Source organism: Centroberyx gerrardi, chromosome 8 (genome assembly GCF_048128805.1).
Source record: "Centroberyx gerrardi isolate f3 chromosome 8, fCenGer3.hap1.cur.20231027, whole genome shotgun sequence".
NCBI lineage: Eukaryota > Metazoa > Chordata > Actinopteri > Beryciformes > Berycidae > Centroberyx > Centroberyx gerrardi.
The window spans coordinates 21,103,414-21,129,282 of NC_136004.1; the positions used below are offsets into that span (position 1 = coordinate 21,103,414).

Genomic DNA, 25,869 nt, shown 5'->3' on the forward strand with positions numbered 1-25,869 from the left:
TGGAAATTAGGGTTGAAATTATATATAAATGGATAGATGACTTTTAGTCTTGAGACTTCTGTTGATGATTACATATCATGAAGTATTATGATACAACATGAAACTGTTGAACAAAACATTCATACAACATATTCAACCTACATATATAGATTGCATATTATGATGGTTTCAAATTGAGACTGTATTTTTCCCTTGAGAGATGGACACCTGGAGAGATGTGGCTTTAGACGGCACAAAGAGAATCTGATATATCACAGACGCCATCAATATACCTTTTATACAAAATAGGTCAAGGATTTACCAACAATAACCTTACAATAACCTTAATTGTAACTACCTTACAATTAGCTACAGCTATTCTATATGCCTAAAGCACATAATGGAAGATTCAACATTTATATTTTTGAGAAAATTAGTTTTTATCCTATCTGGGGCATGACTGAAATGTTGCCTTTTCTGTACAAAAATGGGTCAAGATCGGACATGATTGCCACTGCTGTTGTTGCTGGTAGGATTCACATGGTAGAAAGGAGAAGTTAAAGCTGCCTGACAAGAAGCTGACCTGCATAGACAAATGTCACAGTAACATTGGATGTGCTGCAGAAAATATATGCTATAAATACGTTTTGCTGTTGTTATTGTTTACATCATGAACAATTTTTTTTAATAATGCATGGTGTGCCTTATGGGGTAGTTGGGACTTTTATAGATATTTTTCTAAGATATTGCATTTTTCACTTTCGCTACACCCACAGAGTTTTTATTTAATCATAGCAGAGTACAGAGTTCAACAACCATCAAGAAAGGACAGTCATCATAAGCCAAGCTGTTTCTCAAATCACTTTCTCAAATGACTATGAATGTTAAATGCCAAGCTATCTATAGTTTTGACAGTGCTTGGAAAGAAAATGAATAGTTTGTTAGCATTTAAGGGAAGTCTGAGTCTGCCATATGCCTTCCAGTGCAGTTATTAATGGCCGAGGAAAGTCCCTTTATGAAAAGACTTGCATCTTTCCACTTCGAGAGTAAAGCTTCCTCTGTTCTTAGAACACTGAGCAATTAACTGGCATCAGTTTTAACATAAAGGGACAGTGTGTGTGTATGGGTATGTGCATGTGTGTGTGTGTGTGTGGATATACATGTGACAAGCGTGTGTGTGTGTGTGCATGTGTGTGCATGTGTGTGTGTGAATATACATGTGACAAGTGTGTGTGTGTGTGTGGGGGGGGGGGAGTGAGCGTGCGTGTGCATGCGTATGTGTATGTGTGTGTGCATGTGTGTGTGTGTGTGGATATACATGTGACTGTGTAAGCCTGTGCATGCCTGTTTATGCTTGTGTGCACCTGTGTGTACAAGGGTGAGTGCAGCAGTTGAGTGTGTATGACCAGTGGTTGGAGGAAGACTGAGTCGTTGCAGAGAAAAGTGAGGTGAGTTCCTCTGAAGTCCCGTCTCTTTGATGTGGGCTGGTCTTTACTGTCAGTTTCAGCTCACAGTCGACCACAGCACTTCCTTTACCTGCCACTCACAATCTTGCTGACCCCAGTTCTGCAATAACGCTACTCCAGTTCCAGTCCAGTGTGTGTGTGTGTGTGTGTGTGTGTAAGAGAGAGAGAGAGAGAGAGAGAGAGAGAGAGAGAGAGAGAGTGTGCACGTGTGTGTGTGTGTGTGTGTGTGTGTGTGTGTAGGAATACAAAACGCACACATGCATAAGTTTTCATTTCTTTCTGCAGTGAATTACCCAATGTTGCCTTTTGTGTGCAAGAATTTGGAAACTACAGCAGGATTTATTTATTAAACTGAACTTTCAATGCATGCAAAGCAAGTATGCAATATGGTTTCCCAACAATGCATCGCTGATAGGTAAAGTTCAGACTCAGCACTCTGGAGCACAGCAAAATTGTGTTATTATTTCCTAACAGAATACAACCTCCCATTTCCACTTGGATGCACAAAACTACAACTAAGCACGCTCCCCACTGACCCACAGAGCTCTCTGGTTCCAGCTGCCACTGCGCTGAAAACAAAAGAGAGCTCCCTCTCTCTCTCTCTCTCTCTCTCTCTCTCTCTCTCCCCATCAGGACCCCCCAGCCTCCCAGTTCCCCTGCCCCAGCCCCGGCCCTGCTCCTGGCTCTAGCGATTGTGCAAGCTGTCGCGTAAGGCAGCTGGTGTATGGGCGGTAAAAGGTCAGTGCCTGGAAGGAGCACATGTCACAAGCATCATTCTGTTGCAACTGCTCTACTCTCTCTTCCTCTCTGTTTCATCTCTCATTTTCAGTAATTCGATCTCACTTTCTGTCACCCACATTTTACTTTTTTTCTCTTTTCTTAGTACTATGGGCATTGCGGTGTGGCTGATGTCTATGTGCAACATTTCCTGGATCATCTATCTCTGCCCAGTCTCTTGAAGCTGCAGTAGCTGCATCTTAACTACTCTTGGGTTCAGTGAGTGCCAATGGCTGACTGTGAAGCTAAATCGATCAGTAATGCACAGAAGAAATAACTTTACTGACAAGAGAGAATGAGTTTGATTTCAAATATTTATTCACAAAACATGAAAAATATGTACAGTTAAAATAGATATTGCATTGTTTTCTTCTGCATATCTTAAAGTAAGTAAAATCATAGTCCTTGAAAATAATGTACTTCTTGTGTCCGTTCACAGGTACAGAAGCAGCTCAAATCAGGATTTGCAAGCAAATGTCTCTGGTTATTCCAAGTACTTCCTGGTAGCTGCACTGGAAATCTCTCAAAGAAAAGAAAAGTCCATTTATTCATCTTCAGATTCCCTCTTGAGGTCCAACGTCTCCCTTGTTCCTTTCTGGTGAACTCCAATCCAACCTCCACACTTTCAGAAGTCCATTTCTTGCCCTTCTCTCTCACTGACGTTCCACTCTTAGTTCCCCCATTGCCTTTGGTTTCGGGGCAGTTATCGGGTCACCACTCATCAACTTCTCCTGTACGCTACACAGTAGAGTCCAACTCAACTCCTTATCAGTGTCCATCAGGCCTTCAGTCCTGAAAGTGGCCCAGTCCACGTACACCTGACCCAGTCCACACTTGACCTCTGAACTTTAACCCCTCCTCAGGGTGATCCAGAACCAACGAGCTGGGAGCGGGGAAGGGGGGGCTCCAGCCACAGCCTCCTAATCCAGGCCAGGGGAGGCAGAAAGGCTTGAAACCCCCAGTTGAGGCTCCGCTCCTTTACTTTCTCTTCATCATCATCATCATATGAAGCATCTTCAAGGGGGGGGGGGGGCATCTGCTTCAGCGCTCGGGGAGGGTGATGGCGGGGACCCAGTCGTACACACTGCGGCTCTCTTCGCAGAACAGACTCAGTTTGTCCAAAGCAGGGTCTTTCCACGGGTCTGCACTGGGGCTCTGCAATAAAAAAAAGAGGCATAACCATTAGACACCTGCGTCAGACAGACAGGCAGCGTGTGCAGAAAACGCAGACAGAGGAGTGATGATGCATGCATGATTCACTGGAGCGCTGCTGACTAGTGGCTCGTGACTGTGTGTGGCCGGGACGTACCGTGACAAGAATGCAGTGCGCGTCCTTGGGCTCGCCGGTCGCGTCCGCGCCGACCAGATCAGCCAGGCGCTCGATGTCGTTAACGCGCACCACGTTGATGTCGTTGTCGAAGCAGAAAGCCTGGATGAGCGTGAAGTGGATCTGGAGAGCGATGTCACACTCGTACTCCTCGTCGGTGGCGAGGACGCAGAATGCCACGCTGTCTGGGTCACTGTAAGAACAGGGGGGGAAGCAAGAGCGGTCAGAACACATTCCCTTCATGCATGTGAGGATTTAGAAAAATGTCCATGTAAATAAACGCGTAAGCATTTCACGGATTGCAATACTTACACATTCATAACTTTGGCAGACTCGTAAACTCCAACTGTCAGGTAGTCCTGCTTCTTCGCAGCGACCAGCAGCTCCTCCAAGGCTGTGCCTGCACTTTGCACCCTAACAGAGAAAAATACATTTCATTAGGAGACTGGACATACTGTGAAAATAGCACGAATAACAGCAGTGAAATCAAAGGCTGGAATGAGAGCAGTGTCCGAGTCTAAGATATTTACCTATCGGCGTTTTCCATTGCGTTCTCTTGTCCGCGGATCTCCTCCAGAGTCATAATTGTAATCCAAGCGCGATCGGGTTTTGCAATGAATAGAAATAGGTTGCGCTGTCCTCTATGTAGGCTGTTGCGTTATTCTGAGCTCGGAACAGGCTGTGGGTGGTTTTATAGCGGGGCAGCGTAGTTTCTCGGCAAGGGGCGGTGTTTTCCGCTCCTTCCTCCTACCATTGGCTCAGAGCGGCCGAGGAGAGGAAAGCAAAAGTCCCCGGGCAGTTACGGTGATCATGTAGACAAGCCCACGTGGGGCAGGATTACAACCTTTCAAGAAATCCCCCCCTCCCCTTGCCTTGCTGTCAACATCCAACATCACCACAGTGTACAAAAACTAAAAGTCCTGTTTGTGATGGGTTTCCAAAGGTTGCATTTCACGTCAGGCGGGTGGAGTGAAGGGTGAACCCACTACACAACTGAGTTTACCCACATTTTCAGGGCTGACATGCATCTTTTGACCTAAATTCGTGGCACACATCATAGTAGGCTATATCACATTTATTAAAGTTATATGAAGATAGGGTTTTTTGAGGACACAAGCTTAAATGTGTGATTTTTGTGACTATATAATTGATGTTTCGTTTATATTGCGGGCAGATTGCCTTATGATGATCACGACTGGAGTTTGCCTTTCTTTTTGTTTACCACCGGAGACAATGATCCCTGCAGCAGTCTGCTCTTGCCCTGTGTTAGTTGAGGGTTATATAATTGTTATGCAGTATACTGTTCAACATGTGGTGTTTTCCCATGCCAATTATAAAACAGGGGACCAGTTAGACCAACACAAATCTCTCTGATCACACCCGCCCACGGGGGACCATAAAGCCTAATTGAAATATCTAGATCAGGGGTTTCCCAACGCTTTCCGAACCACCGGAATTCCATTTGTGTTTCTATTTCGTACATAATTAGGAATAACCAGGTAGGCTATTACTGTAGGTGGGGTGATAGGGGTGACAACAAAAGTGGGGAGATCCTCGGAGCTCCTGTTAATGTGCTTAGTGATATAACAGTGAAATTCAACTGTTCCCCCTCTTGCTGTGGACCCCCTGGAACCCTCTCAAGGACCGCTGGACTTCCCCGGCCGAACCCCATGTTGGGAATCAATGCTCCTGATATAGCCAAACTTCCCCTCATCCCTAGCCTTGCTTTGTATTTGCATCATCGCTCTCAACAGTAAACACATGCGCATTGTGGATGCACCAGATCTTCCCAACAGCCTGTTATTTAAACTCGCCGTGTTTACAGTCTAGCCAGAGAGTTACAGAGTTGCCCCGCTGCAAGCGAGATCTGCAAGCCTGCCGTGACCTGAATAAGGGGGAACATTTTTTCTTCAGGGCCAAATCTTTGGAGGAGTGACCAGAACAGCTTGTGACCGGCACACGCCACTGTTGTGTTAGTCCATTGAAAACGAAGCCTTTGCATAATTGCCAGTCTTTCTTGACGCGTGTCGATTCACTGCCGAGACAACAGCGACTCTGTGTCAGAACAATACACTCGTCCTCCACCTGCCCCCGGTTCTTTCATGAGGGGGACGGAGGAGGAGGAGGGGGCGCGCGCGTCGTGTGTGTGTGTGTGTGTGTGTGTGTGTGTGTGTGTGTGTGTGTGTGGGCTGCCCGCGCGCCACACTTCTTATCACCCCAGTCCATACAGGGGCCTCCCCTCCGGCAGATGCCCGACAGATGCGCGGGCCCCTCCTGTAAAGCGCCACGTGCCGGGGCCAGCGCTCCTCTCGGGCAGTTTCAACTAAACTGGCTCTTATCAGTGGATTGCATGTTTTTACATTCAGCATCATTCTCTCTACAGAGGTGCCATGGGGCTGTATGCGGTTTTGCGCACCGGTTGATTGGTCTTGAATGAACAGCTTGCCACTTCGCAAAATGATCTAGATTTTTATTATTCTAGGAGTATTATGTAACTTAGACAAATGAGCCTTACATAAAGAACTAGAGTAATCCTATAAAAAAAAAAATCAAAATAATATAGAAGCATTATAGTTATACCATGGGAGATTAAAAAAAAAATACCATAAAGAAAGATGAGATCACTATAAAGTCACCACTGAGTAGTCCAGACACTTTAAATCCTTACAGGAATATTAGCCTATGAATAGGGTTTTTGCATGAGGGGAGGTTAGCAGGGTTTCTTGTTGAATGATGAGTCAAATGAGGCGTAGGCCTATTTGTGAACCACTTAGACATTTACTGGAGTGCGAGTGGATCTGATTATTTGATTATTTGACACTTGCATCCTATCTACACTATCTGATGAGCTGAGTTGACCACAGTGTTGACAGAGAAAAGAGCCTCTTCTTTGTGCGTTCAGTGTCAGATTTTGGGCTAACACTGCCACCTGCTGGTGATACAGAGAGTGACCTTTCCTCTATAAAACTAGTCTCAACATGTTGAATAAGCTTATGACTCACGATCCTACCCCATACTTAATGAGTCATCAGTCCGTATGCTGTTATTCCCCAAAGCTGAGGATACTGCTAAATGTAGACCAATTGTCATCTGCCTGGCATGGCAATTTAGTTAAGCAGGAATGTGACCAGGGCAAAACCAAAAGCAGGAATTCATGGGTGAAAAGGCAGCATATATGGAATCCACTTTAAAAATGAATCGTAATTAGGTGTCCCAATAACCCACATTATTGGAAAAAAAAAAAAGAAATATCACCTTCATGATTATATCTCTAGGGTCTTTAGGCCCATCTCCCAGAGGGGTGTTATTAACCCAATGCACTGTCTGATATACTAGTTGGATAAATAAGACTATATCAATCTATTGGCATTTGTGCCTGGAAGCTGTTGAAATTATGTGGCATTTACAGTAATGGAAGCAGTAAGCAGTGAGGCTAAGAGGGGAAAATGGCTAAGTGGGGAAAATCCCAGACCAGCTATGAAAATCTGGATGGGAAAAACAAATAAACACTCTCCCTTACCTCAAAACTACTGTTGAAGTAACCTTGAGCAAGCAAAAAAGCATAGGAACAAAACATACTTATCTTAGGTGCAGAGTAAAAAAAAAAGGCAAATGAACTAAAGTACTGAACAAAGGCAAAATAATATCCACACACTCTCTTGCAGTACGTTTTAGTTGTGTAATGTGGGACTCTTTCATGCAAGACCCACACTGGGTCGAAACATGGCACAAATATTTATTGTGACCAAGATTTGGTGTTCAGGTTTTCTTTTACCTTTGTTCATGAATACCTTTGACCAAGGGAAAAGTCAAGTGGTCATTTTGATATATAAAAAGGTTTATTGTTATTATTATTATAGATATTCAGAGACAAGTCTTATACATACATACATACATAAAGAGTTCAAATGTACGGAAGAGCTACAATCATTTGAGCTTATTTACATTTCATTATTGGACTATGTCAAATGTCAGTGCATTTTTTTTTAACATGATCAACATTTAAAATCTCATGAACGGTCAATCATAACAAAAGGCAGTTCCAATACCATTTAGATACCATCTAGCACTGATAGTATCATAAGAAATACACAAAAATAACAAAAATGCCTCACTGACAAAACAGGTCATTACATTTTTGAGTATATTTTACTGCAACAGAGTTTACCGAGCAAATATATGAAACCCCTTGACACCTCTTGACACAGGTGTCAAGAGGTATTTCAGACAAGTTGTCGAAGGGTAACGACTGTTCCCGAATGTTGTAAAAGAACAGATAAGGATAGATTGGGGTCAATTAACGATGGCAAAGTCAATGGTAAAGTGTGTCATTCTATATTCTGCAGACATAATTTTTTCTTGCTTTACTATACAACATAAAAAATCAAAACATTCCAAAATGAAAAGGAGCATGAATACCCTTGTTACAAGGGAAGTACTAACAAACTTTACAAGTCTTCTAAATGGCCAAATGTCCTGCAATGGCTAAAGCAGCGCAGCGGTCAAACCACCACTTTGATCAAGCATAATGAGAATAAAGCATTCTATACTGTACTATGCTATGGATGCTGCTGGCTGACTGTGCAAACTATTCGACTACTTTTTTTTTCCAGAATTATTCACTATGGGAGAGCGAGGTCATTCATCAGCAAGGCACATTAACATCTGGACCTGCTGGAGAAAATCAAAGACGGGTAGAGACTACAGTCAAACAAAACTCTCCCTGGAATTTGGTGGCCTGGTGGTGCCGGGGCACCGTTAATGCCATTAAGTAATATGATTATGCAGCACCACTTTTTACAGTTTGGTCTCTGCAAAATGAAACATACTGTCCTGTATGTTATCTCTGCAATGTCCTGCTCTTCATTGATTAGGTAACACTGCCTACACATGGAAATCTCACAAGTCCTTTTTGATCACTGAAACAGGGAAATCAGAACAAAGTGCTTACAAAGGAACAGTAGTATGTCAGAAGACGGTTACAGGGGAGAAGTAGGGACAGACAGACTTGATCATACTTCTTGACAATTATTTTCCCTTCCTCCTTTTGCAAGTTTAAGCTTCCCTCTGGCACCTAAAACCATTGGGAATATGGCTCCCTCTGGTGGTTGTATCCATCCACGTCTCCTACATCTCATCTGAGCGGTGCTGCTGTAATATGACAGACGTGGGTTTCCGGTCGATCCAGTTCTCCTTGGATCCTGGGACCTCATAGGCCACAGCGGACGCCACTACAGCATCGATGGATCCCTCCTGCAGGCCCCCTACTCCACCGGCCGACCCCGGCTTCATCTCGGCAGCCTGAGCGGGACTGGGGAAGTCCGCTGAGGAGTTGCTGTTGACGCCTGTTTCCGAGTCGGGCTGCTCCACCCTCTGGTAGTCTGGCGTGTGGTTCATCTGACCGCCGGCGAAGATGGCTTTGACGTTCTCCACCTCGGCCTGGGGCACCAGGAGAAGCTCTTCCTCTTCAGGGTCGACGTAGGATATGGCATCTGTGCTATCTGGCGGCAGCGAGCGCAAGGTCCTGGACATGACTGCAAGAACGGAGGACAAATGTTTTCATGTAGTTACAGTTATACCAACTCTGAAACTACGAAGGCATATCCTTGAAGAAGCAATTCGTAAAATCTCAGTCACATATATAAAATTGCAGTACACACAGCAAGATGCCAAGAGAGCTATTCAGCTGAAAAGTCCTTTATCTTTATTTCTCCTCATTTTCCTGACTCGCCTCTCTGTATGTATGGCACAAAACTACTCATAAAATGCCAAGAGGGTGGAAGGCGGGCAGTGTAGTATAATAAAATAAAGTATCCACTAAATGATGTGTATCAAAATAAGCTAAGGCAAGAAAAGCTGAAATATAACAAAACTTACCTGTGGAGGGTGTGTAGAGCTCCTTCTGTCCTGTGCTGCTGCCAAACGGATTGACTGAAGGGAAGATAATGAGGCAGAAAGAGAGCAGGAACACCTGGAAGGCCAAAGTGAGGAGAGAGTGAGGACAAAACAGTGGGGCATAAAGGAAATTCTTGATCCAAAGAATCAGAAACTTCACACTGAATATGAGAATAGATGTGAGTGGGCAAGTTGTTGGTGTGTTTGAGTGAGTAAGTGATCAAGTAGTTAATTGAGTGAACAAGTTGAGCTATATTGTGTTATTCCTCCTACCATAACACAAGTGCCGGTTGTGCTGGCCTTCATAGTGGACAACTTCATCATAGCCTGCAGCTTCTTCAGTTGCTCTATCAAGGATCTGTAATAGAAAGAAAGAAAAGAAAGATAAACATTTATTGTAGTTTATGACAGACTCAGAGTTACTTTCTAGGCAGTACTGCTACATGGTAATGCAGAAGAAATATCTCTGAGATTAGTCATCTTACATGTTCTGTTTCTGCAGCAGCTGGACTTTCTTCTGTAGTTCCAGGTTGTGTGCTGTGCAGATGGCAACCCTGCGGTAGGTAGTACATCATGTAAATCCACAAGTATTTTCATTCAAACATTTGAGGTCATTAGCCAATTTGTAACATAAATTACATTAAATACATCATCCCTTGTGTGGTTAGAGGTTTGTATTTCCTCAACTAATCACAGGGATCTAGGGCAGCAAATTATTGAGGTTATTTAGGTTCTACTTGCAGTGCGAGCACATATGCTTGACAGCTTGTTAGTGTAGCTAGCCAGCTTGCTGTTTCACCAGGACCGCGTTCCTCATACGTGGTTAACAGAGTTACCTGGACAAGGCTGTTGACAATTTGATGCAAGTTGGGATTTTCTGTTCCTTGAAGCAAGCTTAAAATTTAGTCCAACTTGTAACCAGAGCAACAGCCCCTTACAGTCAAACCCTGCAAAAAGCCAGGTTTAGCCAGAGTTAGCTGGATTATGACCATGGCTTTTTAAGCTTATCCCATCCGTGAACTCATTTCCAGACACTGATTCACCTTTCCTTAGATTAGTGCCAACAGATCAAGGTGCGATTAGACAGACTTTTAGAAAAGAATGTGTATTGAGAGATCGCCAAGATTCTTTGGTAATTGAAAGATACAGGTTTAATCCAGTTTACAGTTTATCAGTTTTAAGAATATTTTTGGGAACAAATCAAATTTTTTGGATTTGTTTCCATGTCCTCTTTGGGCCTGTGCCACTGACTCTGAGAATGGAAGCAAAAAGGATCATAGACTGTGGGCTCATTATAGGCAAGAAAAATAAAATCTTGCCATTTTGAATAATTTCCACAATGAAAAGAGTTAAATACCTAAGTATATAGGTAACTACAGTGATGCAATATGGGCTATAGATGCAATTATAAATAGCCTACTTCCACATATAATTTATCTGCAATTTATTGCGACGATTGCTCTCTCATTTTAGAGACTTTGACAGTGTTACGTTCCATAGTAAAGATATGTTTTCGGATAAGACATGTCCCTCATAGCCTTCCATTATTAACTCTTGCTCAACCACAGTAACAGTCACATGCCTGTTGATCATGGTTTCGTTTCCCTACTCATGTTTCCTTTATTTCAAAACGTGAGCGTGCAATTATCCAAGATAATTATGGCAACGTTTGACAAATCAATCTGCCACCTGCATTCGAGGAATCGAGTTAGCCGGATGCAAAATAAGCAAGATAATTTGAAACGGCTGGCATCATATTCGCCTGAATTAATTAAATGACGTATGACAAGCAGGGCCCAGGAGCGCTGGACTGGTAAACACTGGGGTATAGAAAGTTCTGTGGTGGGTGAGACCATCTGCTTCAAATCGGAGGTAGAAACGGCTATATCTATGTGATAGACTTTAATTTAATGAGGTGGTTTTAATAGAGAGAATTAATTTCTCATTCAAACATACTTTGACTTCATTTTCTCACCTGTTTTCCAGTCCATCAACATACACCTTCTTCTTCTTGCGGCTCTCCTGAGCAGACTGCTTGTTGCGGATCTTCCTCCTCACCCTCTTCAGGGTCCTCTCCTCTGCCTGCGACACAGAGAGAGAGCTTTCATGAGATTGTTGAGATGACAGATGACGAAGTGCATATAACAGTCCTGAGCAGCTGTGCCTCAGTGCTGAAAGGCCCAGACTGAAAATATGTGGATCTATTTAATATTCATCCAGCAAAATTGGGTTTTACTATCATAACAAGACATAAACTAGCCAGTGCTATAATAATCACAGTTTGCAAATTACCCAGTATTATACTGTTAACAATATGTTTATTATATATCAATTACTATGAAAATTTGACAATAATGTTAGTAGTGTGATTATGCTCATTATTACCTTTGTGAGAGGCATGTATGAGGGAATGGTTGCTCCCTCTTTCGCCAAAAGCCGCTTCTCCTCCTCAGTGAGCACAATCTCCTTAAACTGGAACTGGAGGGAGGAAGGGAACAACATTTTTCAAATGACCTGTTATTTTTGTGGTTATTCAGTAGAGCACAAGATGGTGCCACTAGATGGCGCCAAAGTTGCAGCATACATCATGTAATTTTCTTTTGTTCAAGAACCAGCTCACCAATAAAACATGACACAGGCACACTAATGATGCAAACTAAACTGAATGTTTGAGGCTTCATTACCTTCTTCTTGTAGAATTGTATCGATGACAAGTTAAAAACTAACCTGTTCTGCTGTGTTGGGCTGTGTTGAATCCTGTGTTGAGTCCTCTATGGACAAAGTGCAGGGCAGCTCATCAGTCAAGTCCTCGTCCATTGCCTCCTCACTCTCCAGGTCATCTGATAGACAAGAAAAATATGCATATTTAAAATAAACTCAAGTCTAACATTCTGATCTGACAGGGAGTTTCCCCATCTGTTGCTTAAAGGATAAGGCCGGTGTTTTTTAATGCATTGCTTACCGTCAACAAATTCTATGAAAATAACAAAATCAGCAATTGTTTGCCTTTGTTCAGCCGACTTTTTCCTCAAACAACTTAATAAACACTTTGCGATCTCAGGAAAGTAGTTCCGTAGCACCGAAAATAGTCCCCGGCGTAATGAAGAATTTGTTCCCATTTGAATTTGATTTGGTAATAACTACAACAGCCTGACTTTTCGAGGTAACAGTTAGCGATTTTTAAAATGGAAACTATGTCTTTGTGAGCTGTATTTCAAGGTTTTTAGCTTACAATTGGAGCCAATGACTTCCGGGTTGACGGCTAAAAACGGTACGTGGGAAGTCAGAAAGTAACGGGAGTAGAGCAAACGCATTGTTGATTTTGTTATTTTCGTAGGATTTGTTGATGGTAAGCAATGCATTAAAAAACACCAGCCTTATCCTTTATGTATGCAGTATCCCACCCTCCAACTTTGTAGTAATCCCAAATCCATGTGATTTAAGGGGATATAAGGGGATTTCAGTGTTTAGCCTACCTCAAGGAGTGGAGGGGGTAAGTTATAAAATATTCAATGAAGCCTATTCAGCCGACAAATTACAAGAGATCTTGAACGGCGCCCCCCACACATACCCAAATCGATGAAGACATCCATATCTGGCTTCTCTGCCCTCACGCTCTGCAGGACATCCAGGTCCGTCCCACCGCCCTGCAGCAGAGAGTAGCTGTGATCCGTCTGAACTGCAAAGGCTTCTGGGCTCTCTGCCTGCAGCTCTCCTGGGACCAGGGCCGGGTCCGAGTACACCGGGCTGGGCTGGGAGTAGCTGGGGCTGGGCACCAGGTCGGTATCACTGCTCTGGGGGCTCGGGCATCCCAGACGGTTGTTGTTTCCAACCCCGCCGCCGGTGCTGCTGTCGTCGGAGATGCCGCTGTCGCTGCCCAGGGGAGAGTGGGAGGGGCAGATGGCAGCCATGTTGTCGTCTCCCTCTAGCAAGCTGGACAGAAAGTCCTCAGTATCCACACCTGTCAGCATCTGGGGAAAAATAAAGCGTTACAGTCATCTGACACACTAAGTAGGCAAGTCATCAGGCCCATATTCTTTAAGTTGCAACCTGGCCTACTGTTTATTCCGAAATCTAGACTTAAAACTAAAACCGACAGGGCACCTACTCTTGTACTCTTGATTGTAAAGCAGTTTGTAAACTCTGTTTTAGAGTAGTAGTTATTATTACAACTATTGTTCTTAGTCACATGGCCATATGAACTAGTGAGGCAAAACTGGTCTCAAATCAGAGCTTTTCGTCTAAGATTATAGAGAGAAAGTAATTTAGCAATCTGAAAAGACACAGTAGTGGCAGTTTGAGTCATTTGATAGTAAAAACAAACAATATGGTCAGATATTGTCTTGGCTAGCAGCAATCTGACCAAATTCATCAATGAATCCTAAATGTATTTTTCTTTGGCAGACTTTGACTGTCGAGGAAGGTATTCTATATGTTGTCATTAATATAAGGCAAAACTTGGGCATCTGAAAGTCTTACATCCTGTTCAGACAGCCAGTCCTCGATGAGCCCTTTCCCATCAGGGAAGAAGGGCTCAGTGGTCCCGTCCACTCCATCCTGGAACAGGAGCCCTAACAGGTCTGCTCCATCCATGTCTGGGAGGTCCTCGGTCACTGACATCTGCGGGAACACAGGGACATACAGGCCACAATGTGTGAGTTAAATTTACTTATTGTGATGATAATAATAATTATAATAATAATGTGATAAGTCATTCATCCCTGTGTCTAGTATTACAGGGCAACAGGGTGACATACTGGATATAGGGAGACCATCCTTCAGAAGTGTCTCTGAGCAAGACACTGATCCCAGGGGTGCTGCTCTGTAGCTCGCCCTGCACTACTGCCATGAAGGAGCAAGTCTGATGTGCAGTCATGTGACATAGTAACATGGTCCATGTTCAGTGAAATGTAGGTCTGCTCCTTCTCCAATTTTTTTTTTAAGAAAAAAGAAAAAAAAAACTAACAAGAATCATCTTACAGTTACATGAATACCTAATGGGACTGCCACGGAGGCATAAGTCATCTTGGTATGGTAGTATCCTGAGTATGAGAGGTTAGATCCGGTTGGGTCACACTATAACACGACTGCTTAACTGCCATGTAAACAGCTTGGTATTGCATCATCGCCAGCCTCCCATCATGACCTCATCTTCTGCTAGGATCCGCCCCCCCTCCCACATGCCATTGTCACGAGAATCGACTACACACACTCTCTCTATCAAGTGTCAAAACAAAATAAGCTGCATGATCATTAATGCGAGTCAACCACAAATTTCTCCTTTGTATTCACTATTAACCAAATGTGAAAAGCAGAGTCCGAGTGCAGGGTGTGTGTAACGTTATTGTCTTGCAGAGAGAATACACTTTCCAACATGACCTACTTATCGTTGACGTTGCCTAGCAGTGGGCATGTTACAGTATGATTAATAAACGATTGATTATAACAGAGTGGAAAATGTAATTGCATTGTTCAGTGCGAGGGCAGAGAGAAGGAAATATGTAACCAGCATTAGCAAGTCAGCTAACGTTAGCTGCATGAACATATCATGAGCTTTTATTAACCGAGAGGGCGTGGTCGTCGGTGACAGACAGAATAAAAAAGAATAGACACAGCTAATGTCTATATTCATTTTCTTACCGTTCGATGACAGCAGATAAAATACCATTCAACTGAGTGTATCCGGATGGCTCTGGGTTTCTCTGCTCAGCGTTTCTGCTATCGCTCCTATACTACCGTCTCCGGTCAAACGTCTTCCTCGTGAAATCACCTTCCAACAAGGCAAAATTTGCGTCATCACGTAAAGCCGGATATGCGTGCGTAGTCTTCAATGGTCCTTCTGGGAAATGTAGTATAGTAAGATGTACTGACACAATGCAGTGAGTAGTTGCTTGCAATATGTCAGTGTGGTTGCACTTGTTCTTGTTAACATTTTTATTTCTTTTTTTTAATAGACATCTCTGAAATATAGCCACACTACACACACACACACACACACACACACACACTAAAGCATAACCTATGTGTAGAATTATTTTATAAAAACAAAGACTGATATGTTTCAATTTCATTGGTTTTAATCAGTACACGAGCATGTAGCCTATATGGCATCAGATGATAACATAAGCCCAATTACAGAGTTAGAACTCACAACAAAATAGTCTGAGTCTGCTCAAAACTGATTTGCCACATCAACAATTGTTAATTTTGGTGGTTGGTATTGATAGCTTTATTGGCTTTTTCAGACCAGGGAAAAATAAGGGTCATTCAGCATTGCTGACCCAGGACAGGGACAACCAATCTAGCAGCAGGAACATCTCATAGAGATACATCAGATAAGATGGTAATATCTCTGTGGTACATTGATTCATATAATGATATATATTAAGCATGAGATGAAACCAGCCTGTGTGACATCATAACACAATAGAAAAGAAAAGGCATCTGAGAAAAGTGCAATTAAACATTAAAGACACAGAAGTTCATGTCTTGACTTCATGTTTGATCACCTTGTTATTATCGCCTCAGCATAATAATGGGAATTTGCGCTACATTGATACTTCATAGGCTTTGTTGGTGTTTTACTGAGCATAGAACGTAGTGGGCTAGGTGTCTGGCCTACATGACCCACAAATGAGGTTGTATATGTCATCTAGTCATCATAACAGCCTATGTGTTTACATTAATAACTTAATTTACATTTCACGACTTATCCAAATCTCATAAGAGGATTACAAGTCCAAGTCCATGTCAAAAGAGGAGACAATTATGATCCGCTGGCAGCAACATTCTCACAGAGACTGATTTAATTTAGTAGAAGAAAAATACTAAAATAAGTACATCCAGCCTTCAAGAGGTGATTGGCTTCACATACCATGATTTCAACTTACTGCTGGACTAAAAAGTACTTTTTTTTACTTCCAATAATGAAATCTGGCTCAATCCATGCAATCTCATCTTGGACTATAATGTCTATTTATTTCCAGCGAGGGCAGAGGTATTTGTCACAGAATCACACAGAGTTTGGATGTGTGCCGTAAACTACGATACACCTTTAGACGTTCCTTTTTACTCGTCACGCTTGTCCCGACTACATGCGTGACCACGGGCATGCTGTCTACGGCCCGTCTCTTGTGAGCGCGGTGCAGCAGGATCCTGTAGACTCCTGTGATGGAGCTCCTGCAGTCTTTACCCTGGTTGTTGAGGATGTGCTCTGAGGTGATTCCTAGCGTCTCCAGCGCCCCTTTTACCTCCACCTCATCCTCCTCCAGCTCAGACGGCGTGCTCTCCACCAGGTGGGACGGGTCTAGTTTGAAGGGATCCATGGCCCGCGGGAAGTCCACAGGCAGCAGCCACTCGCACCCCATCATCTGCTCCACGCTACAGCGGTCCGACGGCAGCGGCTGCAGGATCCCCCTGATCAGCCTCTGGCACGGCTGCGGCACCCAGGAGGGCAGAACGTAGGCCCCCTCCAGGATGCAGCGCTTCAGCTTGGCCACGGTGTCCGCCCTGAACGGCATGGTGCCAGTCACCATGAAGAACAGCATCACCCCCAGGGCCCAGATGTCCACAAACACGCCCAGGTAATGCTCGTCCCGGAAGAGCTCAGGCGCGGCGTAAGGCGGGGAGCCGCAGAACGTGTTGAGCGTCTCGTCACGGCGGCTCAGCGTGCTGAAGCCAAAGTCGCCCACCTTGATGCAGGTGCTGCAGGTGTAGAAGACGTTCTCCGCCTTCAGGTCGCGGTGGATGATGTTGTTGTCATGCTGTGGAAGAACAATGAGAAATGTCTTTATGTAAGCACCAGCTTTTGCTTACTCATGTGATTTAACTGACCACAGAGATTATCCTGGATGTGATGACATTGAGAGAACCCTAAATATAAGTAAGGCATGCATCATTTGATATATCAGGATTTTAAGATGCTACACATAGGACTTTGTCATCAATATTTTGCTGTGAATTTTGTTATGATGAAAAATTCTGAGCTATCAGAAAAACATGATTATTGCTATTACAAGCAGGAGCTCTAATGATCTGCTTCCTGCTTTAATTTGGCCAAATGTGTGAGTTCTTGGGTTTGTGATACAGTGATACCTTCTGGTGGAGAGCATACTGGTAAATTGGCAGCATTAGCTTAATGATTAGAGACGCAAGCTTGTGACTGCAAGGTTGACGGATTAAATCCTCACCAGACATGCAATTCCTTCCCTGAACATGTATTGTTGAGTTGCCCTGTTGAGCTGCTTAGTGGCTAACTCTGTAAAAACGATTACCTACTAGCCTACCTCCTTACTACCTCTCTCCACAGCTCTTATTTCCTTTCATAACACCTCTCTCTCATACCCGACCATTCTAGGGTCACAGGAATATTTTACTTCATCTATTGTCAGGGCGCTGTGGGTCTGGCTCTTGCACTGCTCACTGTCACAGATTCTACTGAAGTACTCATTGTAAGCCGCTCTTAATAAGAGCGTCGAGCGTCAGCTGAATGGCTAAAATGTAAATGTGATGTAAATGTAGCGAGCTTGCCCAAGGCGTGAATAGTAAACATTCTGGTTAAATAAAAGTTTCATAGGTTATGGACCAAAAGCAATGGAGAGGGTAATGTATGCTGACATAAAGCAGCAGATTAGATAAATTAGATTAGATGATTAGATAAAACTTTAATCATCCCCCGCAGTGAAATTGGGTCGTTTCAGCAGCAGAGAATAGGATCGAGATAAGAATAAAATACATTCTGTATATAGCACAAGCTATGGTCAATATCACAAGTATTTGACAATATCCTACACAGGTTACCTGTAGATTAGACTGAGACTTTGTTTTCTATTATTTTGAGACACAATACAATGAAACGTGCACAGACTTTTTGCCTCCCGAATATGAAATTATATGCGGTGCAGGAGCTGACCATGTGCTTGACAGCAGAGAGGATCTGGGAGAAGACGATCTTGCTGTCAATGTCGGAGAGTTTCCCCTCGGTAGTAATCTTAGTGTAGAGCTCCCCTCCGCCTGCGTACTCCATCACCAGGTGTAACCGCGTCAGCGTCTCCACCACCTGAAGAGGAGGAACATTAATGACCAGAACATCAGAGAGCATCACTAAGAAAGCAGGACCGGATGTAGTGATCATTAAGAAAACCCCTTGGGATCAGATAAAGGTCATACACACATGAGCAGGAGAGAGAGAGAGAGAGTGTGTGAGTCAAACCTCGTAGAGGCGTATGATGTTGGGATGGTGCAGTTTCTCCATGCTGGAGATCTCTCTGGACAGCAGCCTCTGGGTCTTCTGATCCAGCTTGGTCTTGTCTAGGATCTTTATGGCCACTTTGTCTGGTGATGGAGAGGAGAAGACAGGAGAAGGTCAATGATCAGTGACACACAAAACCTAGAATTATGGACAGATTGCTGGAGAACAATCAGTTGAATGGATGACTCAAAACCCAAGTCTGCAGAGAAATACTTTACTTTGTTAAAACAGAAATCGGATATCTGGTATAGCTTAATATGGAAGGGAAAACAAAACAAACAAAAAAATGGACTATTTTGTAACTGGATCTAAATAATTCCATTGTGTATCATTGTACATCATCACTAAATAACTTCACCTATTGGATAAACGATGTGTTAGATGTGTTACATAACAGTTTTAAGTAGCTAGAGGATATAAAGCATCAGTGGATTTTAATTAACCCAGTATTTCAAAATAATGTCTTTGTCTGGTTCTTGCTAGAATACACAACATCGGCCCTGAGGCAACAAGGCCCGATGCTCCGGTCTGGATAATTTGATTGAGGATTAGCTGTCCTCAGAAACCAATTTTCTTGATTATGTTCTCTCAGGGGGTCAATTGTCACTATTATTCCTATTTTAACAGGAACATTACTTTTTCCAATGAAGGAACATTACTTTCCTCTGTCAAACTGCGATGACTTCAAGGCTGAGCAGAAATGACAGACGGTAAATTGAGAGTGAAGATTGAATACGAAAGGAACATACTGTGCCTGGCTGGCTTCATTGTCCAGGAATCAAAGTAAACTCATTACCTGTAAAAAAGCTTTTGGGAGCAAAATGTGGGGCAGATTGCAAGATGCACGTAAATTTACAGTCAATAAAGATCAAAATACTTCACAAATATCAAATTTAAACAACTGATATCATGACTGTATTCCTTTAAATGATTGATACAGAGAAATAAAATAGACCCTCGGTAACTGAATACAGAAAAGTTCTTAAGTGGCAAAATGGTGTTGAGATATCTAATTGTGCTTCAGTATGCATTATTCAGGCTGGTATTAGGCTTCCTTTCAGCTGTGCCACAGCTTTCAGTCGTGCATTCAAAATGCATCGGAGCTCATATTGTTTTTGGGGGATCAAGCGATACCACCCACATGTACATAGACACTTATTGCATGTGCGCACACACAGATCGGCACACACACACACAGACATGCACACAACAACAGACACATAGGACGGACACGCACACAGTTACACATTCATTCTCGTCTCTCTCTTTAGCCTTTGATGAGGCATGCAGCAATTTTAGCCGTCGCTAGGGAAACTGGAGATCTCTAATCAATCCATCTGTTCAAGGGCAGCAGACAGTCTGTCTCTTTGTGGCTGAATCAGCCCCCTGGCCAGGCCCACACTGCCTTGTTAGTGAACTGCTATATAAGGACACGCTTGTTAGCGTTGCAGCCCATTGATGAAAACAGCTCATCAGCCAAACTATCATTAAATCAAAGAAAGAGCCAGAGTAGAGAAAGAGTGGGAGCTTACCTAGGATTTTTATCTTTCAAGATGGATGTGTGTAGACTTCCAATCAAGTGACGGCCATTCAATAAAAATGATGTGGATTCTAGATATAGAGTATCCTAATACTCAGTATGACTGCCACCCTCCACTGATAGTACCCATTATATTCAATAATAGTATTGTTTCATTTGCTGTAATGCAGGTGTTTCACATACAGTTGAATTTCTTTGATGTCATGTAGTTTCTTACCCTTGGTGAGGGCGTGAATTCCCAGCTTGACATGGGAGAAGTTTCCACAGCCGATCTCCCCTCGGATTTTGTAGAAGCCAATTCTTCTGCCCACTGTCAGCTCACGGACCACCCTGTGAACACATTACATAACAAGAATACATAAGACCAGGGTCGAGGTCAATACATGAATGAACTCATCAATTCCAGTTCAACAGGAATTAGAATTGGGATTGGAATTTGAAAAAACCCACAGGAAACAGAATTGGAACTGAATTGGAATTTCAGGAAGCTGAATTTAATTCAATAAAATTCTGTGAAATTCCATGTTTTTTTGTTTTTTTCTTACCACATATCTGAGATTACACGTAGTGTTATATATTACCAATACTGAATATCATAAAATATTAAAGGTACCTTTTAGGTGGTATGTGATGCATAACACATAATCATAATACATACATTATGATTGAAAATATTTGATTCATAATGTTTGATTTATAATGTTTAGCAAGTCAAGAGAACCTCTCTTAGAAGTGGAATTTCATGGAATTTCATGGAATTCAATTCTGTTTCCTGTCATTCCAATTCAATTCTAGTTCTGTTTCCTTAGAGCTGGGTGCAATTCAAATTCCAGAAATTGAATTGGAATTTACCATGCATTCTCAATTCAATTCATGAATGGCCCCAACCCTTTATAAGACTAAATATTTTTCACATCACCTGAGAAAGTTGACATACTTTCCTACACTAATAATCATTATATATAGATTATGTTTAGCTGAAAAAGAAGGCAGCATGCAACAAAACTGCACACTAAAACAATTCATGGCCACTAAGGATCAATGAAAAGATGATTAATGTTTCATTTCAGTGAATGTAAGCCAACTCCCCTACCTACTAACCCCTACCTTTCATCCTGGCACATATCCAGGTTCAGTCTTTCCAGCGGAGTGAGACGGCGGACCGAGGCTCCCTCATCGTCTGTGTTGATGTCTGAGCTGTCCTGGCGGCTCCAGCGGGCATACCTGTGGCCACCAACGCCCCCGGCTGTACCTCCGACAGAACCTCCGACAGACCCTCCGACAGACTCCAAGGTCCCGGCCCCAGAAACCGAGCCGCTCCCAGCGGTGCCTGCTGCCCCCGACCCCCTGGAGCCTGCCGTGCCAGCCCCAGCCCCAGCTCCAGCTCCAGCTCCAGCTCCAGCTCCAGCTCCAGCCCCATCGGGACTGCTCTCGGAGGGGCAGACAGCAGTCATCCTGCACAGGACGCCCAGGGTGGAGAGGGCTTAGCTCATGGCTGGGATTGATGGAGGACTTGGGGATGTGCAATAAGAGAAGAACAAAAATGCAAATACTCCATTAATTTTCCCACCGCTTGTGGTTTCTTTCGTGCAGCATTTTTTCAGGTATCATATTTCTTGACAGCATTCTGTAAAAACTGTGGATTTTGATCAGCCATGCTCCTTTATTATAGAAGTACATTTTGAAATCTACCTCACCTGACAGTAAAAACAAAAGACACATGGTAATAAAGAAGTACAACTGTTTTAGTAACATATCTGGTGACACTTTACTTAAACTGCACTGAGCGGTATCATAAGTGCATTATAAGCTCATTACAAGCATATAGTATTTGCCCTGTTTCACATTTTACATTAATTACAATACCTTGTCATATACACTATGAAACACTGTGAATCTGGTTTTACTGTGTTGTGAGATGGTTATTAGCTATAGAGCTGCGCCTAAATGTGTTTTATTCTTTCACATTGTGTGAATTATACTATATCCTTTTCTGATTATTATGCACACGCAATGGTAACAGAACAAGAACAGCACACCGATGGAGCACACACACATAATCCACATAAAAGTGTAAACAAGGCTGATACGAAACAAAATGATGTGGAGCAAAAGAATCGACTTACCTTCAGATATATCAGCCATTTAGAATGTGAATATTTTCAGGATCCTCCTCCAAATCTCATATCTGTTTTGATCACTCAGTCAATAAATAAACTCAGTGAATGAGTGGTTTGCTGTATTTCAACCGAACAGGACAGAACCGCCAATCTATCCACCCAGGCACATGCTGCATCTAGATCCTCCAAAACCTGCTGCAGCTGCAGACAGCAGAACGGGAAATCAAGGGCAGTTTGTCATCTGAAGCGGGAAGTAGGAGTCTTTTTGTCTTTCAAGCATTGCCGCTGGTTGCAGCATTAGTTTTCCTTGGTTGTAGCCATTGGAGAAAAGGGGTGGAGGCCAGAGAGTGGCTGGACCATGTGTGATGAGAGATGTGCTCACTGTTGGCTCTCACATCAGAGCTCTGCAGAGCTTTAATGGGCTCTTTGAGTCCCCAGGGTATAAATAGGCCACAGGTTGAGGAGGAGGGACGGGGAGCAGGAGAGGGGAGGAGGAGGAGGAGCAGGAGGGAGGGAAGAGGTCAGACAGATGATGTGGTCAGGGGGCATTTAGCGAGACACCCTGAAATGAAGCACAAGAGAGATACAAAAAGAAATGTCATTCATTTAAATATGATAACTTAACTTCAGTGCTGTGTGGCTCAACCTCATTAGAGCCTTCTCCTTCCTCTCCCTCTCCTTCTCTCACTATTGTATTTAAAAAGCTAGTTCTTGAATGAAATCAGCAGGTCTTGAGCTCATCTTTATTCATTGAGTGTTAGAGTGTGTTAATGTTTATGTTTGTTTATTTGTTTGATTGGTTGCTTCCTGGGCATGTTTTTCCAGCCTCAAAGTGGATGAGGTTGTGTGCACATGTCCACACAAGTGTGTGTGTACTCCTTAATTGATTTAGTGCTCCTTGACTCTTGTTCTAAGGGCATTGCCTACTGAGGTTGCCAGTCTTTCATTTGTGTGTGTGTGTGTGTGTGTGTGTGTGTGTGTGTGTGTGTGTGTGTGTGCCCGCGTGCAGTGCGGTCACATGTGGGTGTACAGCTTTGTAATTAGGTGACAATTGTATGCTGAGAAATAAAGCTCTAACAACGTCCCCAGAGAGGAAAAAGAAAAGGTGCTTTTAATGTCGTTGAAATGTAGCTTACATAACTAGTCAATCCAGTGAGGTCAACCCGGGTTTCACAGAAATACGTAATTCCTCAAGTGAATTCTGGAGTTTCAGAAAGAAAATATAAGTGTTCATCCTCAGTGTCATATGCCTCAGTTTGGCAATAAATAAATGTGGGAAGCTTTTTATGTTGAACACTTTTAGATGTTTGAAAACTACACTGTGCATTGACTTAAACTGACCCCAGCTTTTATTGATGGCCTTGTCTTTTCACATATGGAGAGGGCCCTTTCATTAGTAGTAGCTATTATTTATTAGTATTTATCATTACTGTAAACCCAACTGACAAACCAGTGTTTGCAAACTAACTGACATTTACAGGACAATAAAGTTTGAATTGAATTGAATTGAAATGAATTGATTTGAATTGAGATGAATTGAGATGAACTGAGATGAACTGAACTGAACTGAACTGAACTGAACTTAATTGAACTGAACTGAACTGAATTGAGATGAACTGAACTTAACTGAACTGAACTGAACTGAACTGAACTGAACTGAATTGAATTGAATTGAGTAGTAGTGCAGTAGTGTCTACACCTAATACATTCAATCAATAAAAGTCCATACTGAATTCAACTTGGCACCTAACCAGAATTCTATTGGCCAATACAACAGTGAATGACATATACACACCCACACTATATTACACACTAATGTGTACACAGACACGCTCGAACATGCACACAAACACACTTTTATTCACTGTGAAAACATTTTTGATCACCTATCATTTTGATCAACAAACCTGTTTTAACACGAGGCACTCGAGCTGCCTAATGTCCCATAAACACCATGATACAGTATATTAAGGTAATTAATTAAGCTTATTAATGCATTAATTAGTAAAGAGTTCTGTCAACATACTTGTCTTCACATGACACATTACGTGACATTAATAATGTGTCTTAAAGCATTAATGAGTTATAGTAGTTTCAAGAAAATCTGTTTTTCCTCATTATTATGCAAATTCATGCAGAAAGGTGCTACAAAATCTAATAAGATCATACTTACAACTGTGGTGTAAGTATGACATTTCTATCATATATTGTTCTTGAGTTATTGTGTTCAAAATGTGGAAAATGTGCCTACACACTGACAGACACACAGATGCCATCATAATGCTGTGTACCATGGTGGCGGGACATAAAATGAAATAATATCTTACACAAACGTCTGACATTTGAACACAAAGTCCAGTAGAAATGGTTAACTCATGTTTTGGAAGGTGTTCCTCTGATTCATCCCTGCACTGAGTGTTCAAAGTGATTCTCCTTTGTGAGGCCTCCGGTCTCCCAGCCTTCAAACACCTTCCTGCCGTCCTGCCTCTGCCTGCCATGAATATCTAAGCATTGATCTCAGGGAGGCTAAAAGGACTCGCTAAGAGCGGAGAGGCCTCCACTTTACAGCACAAAGCGACACAGCTCCGCATATCAGCCTTTTATGTGTGTAAATAGAAAGACTAAAGGACAACCAGGCATGAGATAAATGCATAGGTAATGAGAGGAGAGCAAGGAAAGCTCTGAGACGAGGTGACCATCTTGAACTTTTATTATATCGAATTATAAATGGACATTAACTTAATAGATTCATTTACTGAATCAGGGTTCATTAATCTTTCTTGGGTTGTAACTTTTACTAGGTGATATAGCTTATCAGACACCTGTTCATCGTCTCTTTGTGTAAATTATTTCATACAGCATATTTTCTGCTTTTATGACCAAAGTGTCATACTTCTAAACTTTTCAAATGTCTTCTTAAAATGGTTTCAACAGAGAGTGAATATAGTGATTGCTGCAATACAAAGCTAGACAATGAATAACTGGATATACTGTTTATAATAGCCTACTAGATCAGAGAGTATCTCCATGGTGGGCCTATAGCGGGGTAAATTACCCAGATAGCTGTGTGTTTAGGCTCCGCTGGCTAACAACTCCACTTAGTTGCTTGGTGATGAACACTGACCAAGCACGTTTGTCTGTCTTTATTCAGGCTGAGGATTAGGCATTAACTGACGCTGAGTATTGAAAGAGAGAGCACACAGCACTATGTTGACAGTTATACGGTTCTTCGCTGAACTCGAGCACACCCGCGTTAAGTGCTTGCACAAGTAGGTGGATGGCACATGCATTCATACACACACACACACACACACACACACACAAACACAAATACACGCACATAGATGGAAGTGAAAGTTTACATAAAAATAATCAAACACAACAGAGCGCTGGCAGCACGATTACAAGCCTTATGAATCTCTCTAGCTCATACCTAATTTAGAATTATGAATCATTCCTGTAATTGTTAATCAATCGATTAATTTGTCTAAGAGCAAATTGTATCCACACAATTT

At 42.6% G+C, this 25,869-nt stretch overlaps 3 protein-coding genes across 3 annotated transcripts; all 3 read right to left on the reverse strand.

Moving 5' to 3' along the window:
* Nucleotides 1–2,518: 2,518 nt before the first annotated feature.
* gadd45ga (growth arrest and DNA-damage-inducible, gamma a) lies at nucleotides 2,519–4,199 on the reverse strand. Its single transcript, XM_071894780.2, has 4 exons — nucleotides 4,080–4,199; nucleotides 3,862–3,963; nucleotides 3,532–3,742; nucleotides 2,519–3,377 (listed from the first exon to the last, which is right to left on the reverse strand). The coding sequence occupies exons 1-4, from the start codon at nucleotides 4,130–4,132 to the stop codon at nucleotides 3,264–3,266; spliced, it is 480 nt and encodes a 159-aa protein (XP_071750881.1). The 5' UTR covers nucleotides 4,133–4,199; the 3' UTR covers nucleotides 2,519–3,263.
* A 3,186-nt stretch (nucleotides 4,200–7,385) lies between these two features.
* On the reverse strand, nucleotides 7,386–15,215 carry creb3l3l (cAMP responsive element binding protein 3-like 3 like). Its single transcript, XM_071894802.2, has 10 exons — nucleotides 15,085–15,215; nucleotides 13,924–14,064; nucleotides 13,016–13,415; nucleotides 12,172–12,284; nucleotides 11,830–11,922; nucleotides 11,420–11,526; nucleotides 9,930–9,998; nucleotides 9,718–9,802; nucleotides 9,427–9,520; nucleotides 7,386–9,083 (listed from the first exon to the last, which is right to left on the reverse strand). The coding sequence occupies exons 2-10, from the start codon at nucleotides 14,062–14,064 to the stop codon at nucleotides 8,677–8,679; spliced, it is 1,509 nt and encodes a 502-aa protein (XP_071750903.1). The 5' UTR covers nucleotides 15,085–15,215; the 3' UTR covers nucleotides 7,386–8,676.
* Nucleotides 15,216–16,448: 1,233 nt separating this feature from the next.
* Nucleotides 16,449–22,493, reverse strand: nim1ka (NIM1 serine/threonine protein kinase a). Its single transcript, XM_071894820.2, has 6 exons — nucleotides 22,361–22,493; nucleotides 21,342–21,746; nucleotides 20,452–20,564; nucleotides 18,656–18,777; nucleotides 18,356–18,502; nucleotides 16,449–17,207 (listed from the first exon to the last, which is right to left on the reverse strand). Exons 2-6 carry the CDS (start codon nucleotides 21,686–21,688, stop codon nucleotides 16,449–16,451), a joined length of 1,488 nt encoding a protein of 495 aa, XP_071750921.2. The 5' UTR covers nucleotides 21,689–21,746; nucleotides 22,361–22,493.
* Nucleotides 22,494–25,869: the final 3,376 nt, after the last annotated feature.

Bases quoted from the DNA above. Each gene is read 5' to 3' on its own strand.
- gadd45ga (XM_071894780.2), bottom strand. From the start codon at position 4,132: ATGACTCTGGAGGAGATCCGCGGACAAGAGAACGCAATGGAAAACGCC. The intron at 3,964-4,079 runs GTAAATATCTTA...TTTCTCTGTTAG, and splicing joins GCAATGGAAAACGCCGATAG to GGTGCAAAGTGCAGGCACAG. The intron at 3,743-3,861 runs GTAAGTATTGCA...CTGTTCTTACAG, and splicing joins TCTGCCAAAGTTATGAATGT to TGACCCAGACAGCGTGGCAT.
- creb3l3l (XM_071894802.2), bottom strand. From the start codon at position 14,064: ATGTCAGTGACCGAGGACCTCCCAGACATGGATGGAGCAGACCTGTTA. The intron at 11,923-12,171 runs GTTAGTTTTTAA...TCCTCCCTCCAG, and splicing joins AGCCCAACACAGCAGAACAG to TTCCAGTTTAAGGAGATTGT. The intron at 9,803-9,929 runs GTAAGATGACTA...TTTCTATTACAG, and splicing joins CTGCTGCAGAAACAGAACAT to ATCCTTGATAGAGCAACTGA.
- nim1ka (XM_071894820.2), bottom strand. From the start codon at position 21,688: ATGACTGCTGTCTGCCCCTCCGAGAGCAGTCCCGATGGGGCTGGAGCT. The intron at 18,778-20,451 runs GTAAGAAACTAC...CTCCATCACCAG, and splicing joins AATTCACGCCCTCACCAAGG to ACAAAGTGGCCATAAAGATC. The intron at 17,208-18,355 runs GTCAGCTCCTGC...GTTCTTCCACAG, and splicing joins TCTCTGCTGTCAAGCACATG to CATGACAACAACATCATCCA.